General features: G+C 41.8%; 4 protein-coding genes and 1 pseudogene across 4 annotated transcripts; 3 read left to right on the plus strand and 2 right to left on the minus strand.

Moving 5' to 3' along the window:
- The first annotated feature begins 717 nt into the window (after positions 1 to 717).
- On the plus strand, positions 718 to 2,512 carry LOC6622619 (protein Exd1 homolog). The gene is made up of 3 exons (XM_002048408.4): positions 718 to 1,127; positions 1,200 to 1,818; positions 1,876 to 2,512. The coding sequence occupies exons 2-3, from the start codon at positions 1,243 to 1,245 to the stop codon at positions 2,146 to 2,148; spliced, it is 849 nt and encodes a 282-aa protein (XP_002048444.1). The 5' UTR covers positions 718 to 1,127; positions 1,200 to 1,242; the 3' UTR covers positions 2,149 to 2,512.
- A 283-nt stretch (positions 2,513 to 2,795) lies between these two features.
- LOC116650465 (10 kDa heat shock protein, mitochondrial-like) lies at positions 2,796 to 3,654 on the plus strand. The gene is made up of 3 exons (XM_032434130.2): positions 2,796 to 2,936; positions 3,154 to 3,315; positions 3,403 to 3,654. Exons 1-3 carry the CDS (start codon positions 2,934 to 2,936, stop codon positions 3,550 to 3,552), a joined length of 315 nt encoding a protein of 104 aa, XP_032290021.1. The 5' UTR covers positions 2,796 to 2,933; the 3' UTR covers positions 3,553 to 3,654.
- An 8-nt stretch (positions 3,655 to 3,662) lies between these two features.
- LOC116650464 (large ribosomal subunit protein bL20m-like) lies at positions 3,663 to 4,382 on the minus strand. Its single transcript, XM_032434129.2, has 3 exons — positions 4,186 to 4,382; positions 3,918 to 4,126; positions 3,663 to 3,862 (listed from the first exon to the last, which is right to left on the minus strand). The coding sequence occupies exons 1-3, from the start codon at positions 4,270 to 4,272 to the stop codon at positions 3,706 to 3,708; spliced, it is 453 nt and encodes a 150-aa protein (XP_032290020.1). The 5' UTR covers positions 4,273 to 4,382; the 3' UTR covers positions 3,663 to 3,705.
- Positions 4,383 to 4,539: 157 nt separating this feature from the next.
- On the plus strand, positions 4,540 to 6,159 carry LOC6622593 (protein-S-isoprenylcysteine O-methyltransferase-like). The gene is made up of 3 exons (XM_002048405.4): positions 4,540 to 5,094; positions 5,158 to 5,529; positions 5,591 to 6,159. Exons 1-3 carry the CDS (start codon positions 4,852 to 4,854, stop codon positions 5,876 to 5,878), a joined length of 903 nt encoding a protein of 300 aa, XP_002048441.1. The 5' UTR covers positions 4,540 to 4,851; the 3' UTR covers positions 5,879 to 6,159.
- A 550-nt stretch (positions 6,160 to 6,709) lies between these two features.
- Positions 6,710 to 8,401, minus strand: LOC116649730 (uncharacterized; annotated as a pseudogene).
- Positions 8,402 to 8,498: the final 97 nt, after the last annotated feature.

The following is an 8,498-nucleotide window of genomic DNA, read 5'->3' on the forward strand; positions in this document are numbered from 1 at the left end:
CGAATTAAATCCGCATCAGGAACCTAGCAACACACAGCTGGCATGTGGCTGTCGTCCGATTGCCGTCTGGCTGCCATGGCATTAAACTTCTGAGTATCATCCCAGATGATAGCTTGATGGACCCATTTGGGCGATGGCAAGGCTGGCCGTCGCTTTGCTGGTCGATGTAGTCCAAAGTCAATTGCAATTAGTAAATTCGAAAATTAAATCATATTGCAAAATCTATATGAGTCCTCGACGAGATCGTCAATTGGCCGTATTGCAATGCTCTAGGCCATTGGCCTGATTGAGAAAGCTTTCTTGCTTAAGCATCGAATTGGCCAACATTTTGTCACAGCCATGTATGTTCATATGTACATGATTGCACATGCTATAATTCTATGTTATACATATATGTACATACATATAATGTCATAAATATGTACTCGTATGTACATGAAGGCACATGCGATAATTCGATCATTTAAATATGTGCATATGTACATCCACATCAGAATGACATACATGCATATGTACTCGTATCAACAATGCACAAGTTTTCACCTATACGACACATATGTACATATATGTACATATATGAACATATGTAAATAGTGTATGCTTATCGAAAATCGCTGTCAATGTGAACTTAACATAAGTTTGTTTTCTCATCACTAATTCTAGCTTCGCCAATCTCCCGTTTACTTTCTCATATGCTTTTGACTTTTTGCTTGTGTGTTTTACCGCTAATCGTAATAATTGCACAAACACTATAAATGTGCGCAGGTTGCCAGTGTTTTGTATTGACTATGGTTCAGTTATTTTTCTTTGCATTCTGATTCGCAAAGCGATCGACCGCTAGCTGTAAAAGTGCTCAGGTTATTTGCGCAGCAATTATAACAGAGTTTAATGTCAATTATAAACCAATTACTGCACTAGACACACGCGTTTACCTTAATGTTGTCTGGTATAGACGTATTGTGTGTAAAAGAAAAACGCGTTTTCCTACAATATATGTGAAGATACGCATAACAACAATTACACTCCTTAGCCTGAGATTTGTGGCAACGCTGAGCAGATTATTACAAATTTACATTAGTGTTTGTTTACAATTGAGCTGGTGATTATTATTGAAGAGTTGCCACCATGTAAGGACTTTTGATGTGTGTCATCTCTCTGCTGCTCGTATTGTAAATAAATTTTTTTTTTTATTTATGCAGCTTTACTTAAAACACAGTAAAAAAAAATAAATAAAATAAGAAAATGAGCGATGACAATAGCAATTTTGAGGACATCGACAACAGCGACAATGACAGCGTAGAGTCTTTTGCTACAGCTGCCGCTTGGGAGAGAAAATCTATAAAAAGTGCGCCCCTTTTGCCACACGAACTGTTGTCCCTGCAGCAGAAACTTAAGCGCATTGTGGTTATTCAGCAAACGGATCAGTCATACCATAGGGCGTTGAGCGACATACGCGACCAAGCCATCATCTCGGTGCTGGTGGAGCCAAGTTTCTATGGGCGGCATTGCATAACATCCGTCATGGTTATTGCCACCGCGAATAATACGTATGTGTTTGATCTGAAAGCGCTGGGAGTCATTTTCCGGGAACTATCTGTGCTGCTGGAGGCGGAGTATCCTAGAAAGATAATGCACTACAGCCATCGAATATGTGATTTGCTGTTCCATCAGCACAAGCTAAGAATAAATGGAATTTGCGACACGTTCGTCGCGTTGTGCGTAGCTCGACAGGATCGTTGTAATTGCACGTTGCAGGACGCCATTTCGTTAATTTTCGAGCTACCGCTGTCCGAGCTGACCTGCGACGAGATAACTAGTGTAAGAAAGCCCATATTCTCTGCATAGCTCTGAAATGATATCTTACTATTACTGCAGGCCAGCGAATCGCTGCGTAACTTCACCGCACGCCCTTTATCCAGAGGTCAGATCCAATACCTGGGAAAACTTGCCATATTACAACATAAGTTACACGATACGCTTATCTACGGAAATATTTGTAGCGATTTGCAACAAATGTCGGAAAAATTCAGCTGCGAGTTTAACAAGCAAAAGAAATCGGACGAGGTGGCACTGAACATGAGACCTGGTAGCAAAACTGGCTTCGAATGCATAGATCCATACTACAAAATATCAACATCAGTGGACTAACTGCAATTCCTTAATATTAATGTTGAAATGAAACGCGCATGCTGAACACATTCCTTACGTCTCCTTTTTGCATTTTCAATTCCCTTACAATCTTATACATTGTACTCCATTTCTTTGTTGTATCGTTGCATTCTGGTGCATTCGACATCGTAATACTCTGCTCTCAATGTAGATTTCTTTAATTATTGTTTTAATGGCTTTCCGACTGCAACACAAAACAGTTACTTTAAAGCTTTCAAAATAATCTCTTTTTCGGGGGTTCCTGTGTTTAAATCACTAACCATACAACATATAGATATGACATCCAGTACAATTGCACGTTAAAATTCATATTTTTATAAATAAAAATAAAAATAATAGACAACTCGTCCAAAGTCGATTTTTTTTTGCAGGCCGACACCAAGAAAAAAAAACGTTAATACTAATACATTTGGAGTCCTAGTTTCATCAACGAATAACGTTCGCGTGCATGGACAGTGCCAATATGCTTATCTTACTTTGTGACCAGTGTATGAATTCTATTCAACTCGTAAAAGTTTATTGCATTCCTCCTTCTATGTGTCTAAATGTCAACGGGTTTCTTTTCAAAACGTCGAGTAAATGCTTTTTCCGATAGTACGATACATCGTATATAGAGAATAGCATCGATACCAATTGTACGATGGTTGTGCATCACTATTACGAACAACTGCGACCGGCCCGCACGTGTAGTGAGACTTCACTTTCATTTATTAATTAAGATTTAGCTGTTCGAAGCGCTCCAGTTTGCATTTAATTACATAAAAATGGTAAGTACAGTATTGAGTTATTTAAAAACCCTTAAGTCGCATGTGGCGTTCAAAGAATTTCACTTGAGCTTCTCGAAGTTTCTGCATACGCTGATAACTCACCGTGCCGGGCTGTTGTGTAACTCTGCCCTAGCCCATAGGCGGGGGGGAATATAATATGTGAAATTAATGACAGTAAATTGCTTATTAAAATCGAATGATTCGCAATTGTATATAGGCTGCCGCTATTAAGAAGATCATCCCCATGCTTGACCGCATTTTGGTGCAACGCGCTGAAGCCCTTACCAAAACGAAAGGTGGCATTGTCTTGCCAGAAAAATCGGTGGGTAAAGTGCTGGAAGGCACTGTTGTGGCGGTGGGACCCGGAACTCGCAATGCTGTAAGTATTTCATAATTGCGCGCGGCAATTACAACATTCTATTAAACTAGTCACATAATATTGATTGAATCTATTTTCATTTTCTAGACAACTGGCAGTCATATTCCAATTGGTGTAAAGGAGGGCGATCGCGTTCTGCTGCCTGAATTTGGCGGTACCAAGGTCCAATTGGATAGTGATGAAAAGAAAGAGCTGTTCCTTTTCCGCGAGTCGGATATCTTGGCCAAATTAGAATAAATGGCTACCAATAATTCTATGAATTCTGTTTTCTATTAGTGCGTAACCCCCTACAATAAACGTTTAGTGCAATGTTTTTGATTGCATGACACAAAAATAAAACATGAATCTTCAGTTAATATATAAAACTATATTTGTATGCAAACACTTAGCCTAATCGAGCTTTAGATTACTCAGCCCATACACCTGATTGAAGGCCGACCTTCGCTTAATGTCCGGCAGACCCTCCACAGCAGCCCGTTCTCTGGAAATGTTTACCAAAGCTTCAAACGAGCGTGGCTCCCAAATAGCCAAATCGGAGAGCATTTTTCTATAAAGAAAATCTGTTAATATACAGCCATTAAGTGTATATGCCGCCAACTAACTTGTTCAGCAAAATATCAGAGCGTGCGAGGCCCTCCTTGAATGTGTCCAAGGCGACTCCATACTGCTGGCAGCCGGCTTCAACGCGGGTTGTCCACAGCTGAGCCATGTCCAGTTTCTTGAGCTTGCGGCCCTTGGTGGCGTATGCGAGTGCACGATGAACGCTGCGTATGGCAAAAGAATAAACATTACGCGTACGGCTGCGATAATGCTGAAACAATTTAATTACCGGTCAAAATAATTTCATGAGCTTCTGTTTTTGGTACTTACCGCAGCGAGTTTGAAAATACGCCTTTTGCGCCAGAACTCATCCGGGCCGCGGGCGCGCACCATCAGGGGGATGCTTATAAACACCATAGTACACTCTTTTTGTTAATATGTATAGCAATTGTTAAGGATTTAATTAACAATTTATTAATTTACATAACCCTCACAGACCAGCCTATCGAATCTCATGTTGTGCACGCGCAGCTGACTATCGGTAAATTTTATACATCGCTCGGTCAACTATCGATTACTTTGGGATAGCGAGGAGATTCATAAATCTGGGAAGGTAACGCCACATTTGCAAATGACAGACAACAAGTTATATCGAAGGTGAATGTTTTTCCTGTTTACACAAAATTCTTCGACTATAGGACGGCTAACGTAAATGATAATAAATGATAAAAACTGCAAGCAACATGTTACCCATTTACCGTTCATTGAATGTAGTATGACTTTGGGCTTATAATGTTGAATATATTCTGACGTAGCTGCACAGAACAGTGCACTTTGCACTGTAACCTTCTAAATTCAGAAACACTTGCTATTGACATACACAGCCGCTGCCGGTTTTGAGCTATTTATTTACATTTCTGCAAATGCTATACAAAATCCGAATTTTAATGTGTTTCATGCCAAGTACAACATAAAAAGCTTTGTGATTTAGTCATAATGTGCGCAAATAATTCACGGCCCTCAGCAACGACAGGCCCCCACGCCAAACTCTGCTCCGAGGGCCGGATCAGTTTGTATTGCTTTCTGGCCACGGCAGGTCTGGTGCTTGTGCCCTCAGTTCCTCAGATATACTATGGGATTGTGCCAAATGTCTGGGGCGCCGTCCTGTGGGGACCGATGCTGTACTACGCCCTCATCAACATGATAATACGTTTTGTGCTCAGGAACATGGAATATCAGGTATGGGATGACTCATTCTACAAGTGCCCCAGTATCTCTAACTTGGTAATTGTTATCTCTAAGGTTGCCATTCGCGCCTCTTTTCTGGGCTTTACCATGGCGGCGAGCGTTCTAGTCATTTGTTTTGCGCCCGTACCTTGGCAGCAGTTCGGCGTATATGGCTGCTTCATGTCCTTCTTCCATTACTCTGAGTTTCTGGTTATTGCATTTGCAAATCCACGCACACTCTCACTGGACTCCTTCATGCTGAATCATTCGGTGCACTATGGCCTGGCGGCAGCAGCCAGTTGGATAGAGTTTGTCCTAGAGCTATATTTTTTGCCCGAATTCAAGCGTTGGGCCTATTTGTGGCTGCTAGGCGTGACATTATGCGCCTTCGGCGAAATTGTGCGAAAGGTTGCCATCATCACTGCAGGGCGCAGCTTTACGCATTTAGTAAATATATATATTCTGAATTGGTCCAAGTATATTTGTACATGAATATAAATTACAACAGGTGCAGGACGAAAAGCACACGGATCACAAGCTAATAACCCATGGATTATACGCCTACAGTCGCCATCCGTCGTATGTGGGCTGGTTCTATTGGTCCATTGGCACCCAAGTAATACTGATGAATCCGCTGTGTATTTGCATTTATGCTCTAGTCAGCTGGCTATTCTTTCACGATCGCATTTACGTTGAGGAATACTCGCTGCTTTATTTCTTTCAATCGGACTATGCGCGCTATCAGAAGCGAGTGCCAACGGGCCTGCCCTTTATCAAAGGCTATCTGATTGAATAGCAGCCATATGGGGATCAAGTATGTCAGCCACACAAATGCAAATGTAAGCAAACAACAAATGTAGCTATAGTTTTCCCTCAGTCTCCTATACTTTTGTATGGGCAAACCATACAAAACTCAAGTTTGTGCACACAAGAACCATAGAAAATAGTGAAGAACATTTTCTGTTATTATCTACACTATTCGTATTGTTTTCAGCTAGGTAATATACGATTTTTAAATGTTATATTATTAGTATTTCTCAACAACGAAATAAATTCAGAAGCGTCTCTATAAGTAAATACAGTATGTGAATAATTTGTCGGCTTCTTTGTCAGCTAAAAATAAGTCAACCGAAAGCTGTAAAGTATAATTTGTAAATGAAATGTGCTTTGTAGCTGCCATTGCGTGGCCTTATAATCCCTGCTATTATGATATGGTAAATCATATATTATTTCAATGCATCACAGATAAGACACAAGCTTATCAACACAGATTGCAAAGAATGCTTAAGAGACATAATCAACCTCAGATACGATGTGATATATCACAGTAATAATAAAAGAATGACACCTGCGTGTAATCAAGCACCTCAAGGGTCAATGCTGTAATTTTTCCTAACTAATCTTATAGCTGACTCAAATGTTAAGTAGCTCAAATCATAAAGCGCACAAATGTGTTTGGAAGAAAGTTAGCAGTAGCAAATGCCTAATCTTTTACTGCGGCACAGTCGGAGCCGAACACTTGGCTAAATGAATAAATCATACAATTGCTATCAATTAGTTTACGAAGGGGCATTTCTAGGTCAAACAACTATCTATTAAGAGTCAAACATAATAGCGCTTTTCAAAATTTGAATGTTTTTGTGGGTTTTGTATTTTATTATCAATTTAAATTCGAATATTGCTCTAACATTGTATATAAACCACAAGGCCGTGCATAACTCACATCTTCGTTGCCAACTGTGTGTGTGTGTGTGTTTATGTGTGTGTGTGTGAGTTTAGATTATATGTACAAATAATTATTAGTAGTGTTAACAAAATTGTCTTAGTCACTTTTCGAACTTATTTGCAGTAGTTGCAAAACTATTTGCGCAATGCTTATGCCTCTTATAGGTTTGTCGGTTCATTGTGTTGTGTGTGTAGTTTTTTTGTGTGTGTGTGTGTGTGGGTGTGTGTTTGTATGGGTGGATATTTCCTCTGGATGATTATTCAACAAATTCCGGCGAACCGGAATTACGTGCAGCCTGGATTCTTGATAATATGACCCGCCGCATAGTTGCCACAGCGTATGCACACATCCAGCGATTTGCCCTGCACAAACTGCGACAGGAAACCACCAACGAATGCATCCCCAGCGCCATTGGTATCTACAATTTCATCCACCGTCAAACGTGTCACTGGAAACTCCTGGACCGAATCGTGCTGTATAAGCAGCACGGGTCACAGCCCTGCGTGAGTATGGCAATGCGTGGTCGCCCCGTATTGAGTTTATTCAGCGCGACCAGGCGCTTGCCAATCTCACGCAGATCATTGTCGGCGGGCCAACCTTGCGCAGTGGCAAAGGCGTGCGCCTCCGCCTCGTTGCCAAAAATGATATCAACATAGGGCATAACATCCAGCAGCGGTGTCATGAAATATTGCGATATGAATGGTGCGCTGAGGTTCATTAGGAACGGTCGCTGCTTGGCATGGGCGGTGGCGGCCACACGCATTATGCTGGGTGGATTAACGGTCAAAAAGAAGCCCTGCATGCAGAAGATCACAAAATATTTTAAAACCCCGTTATGCCAGCAGGAATGCAACAACATCCGCAGTTGCTGTGTCTTCTATACTTACCGAAATATAATAGTATAAAGCATTCTCTATACGATGCCTGTTCTCCGGTTCCTCCAGATGGTCGATGGTGAATTTGTTGGCTGCCGCCAGGTTAGCGCAGAGAGAGCGATGCGTGCCCGTGATGAGCACAGCACAAGTGCCCGTGGGCGTGTCTTCGCTCACCTGATAATGTGCATCAACACCGGCGGCGCGTGCCTTCTCCCGCAATATGTCCGCAAACTTATCCTTGCCCACACAGCCAAAGAAGACGGCGACATTGGGCTGTCCAATTATCCATTGGGCTATGCGCAATGAATTTTGGACCGAACCACCGGCCAGATACTCTGCCTGATAGTCCTCGGCCAGTTCACGGTAGATGGGCATATGTCGTTCCTCGGCCAGTATGGCATCATCCTCTTTCATGCCATATCTTTCCAGGAAATGCATAGGCACGGTCGCCGATATATCCAGCAACGGATTACCGCATCCGACTAGGATGCCTTCTCTGCAAATGAAAAGAGAAGCGACAAGCGATTAGCCTCAATTAATGGAGAAGTTCCCTTAAGCGCCTAAGCGATACGCAACCTCACGTTGCTTGAGTTGCTCTTAGTGTCGCACATGCTTTCCAGTCGAGGGCTTGCCGCCTAATTAGCAATTGAAACCGCAATCCAACATCAACGAGTGCCGCCTCAAATTCTAATCAGTATCAGTTGTCGATGAACCGCAGCGATAGCCCCCAAAAAGGCGCTTACAGTGCTGGCTAAAATAGTGTGCATACTGCTAGAGATGTTGAATAAATACCCAATAGAATTAGACTTTAAAAA

Source organism: Drosophila virilis, unplaced genomic scaffold (genome assembly GCF_030788295.1).
Source record: "Drosophila virilis strain 15010-1051.87 unplaced genomic scaffold, Dvir_AGI_RSII-ME tig00003825, whole genome shotgun sequence".
NCBI classification, from domain to species: domain Eukaryota; kingdom Metazoa; phylum Arthropoda; class Insecta; order Diptera; family Drosophilidae; genus Drosophila; species Drosophila virilis.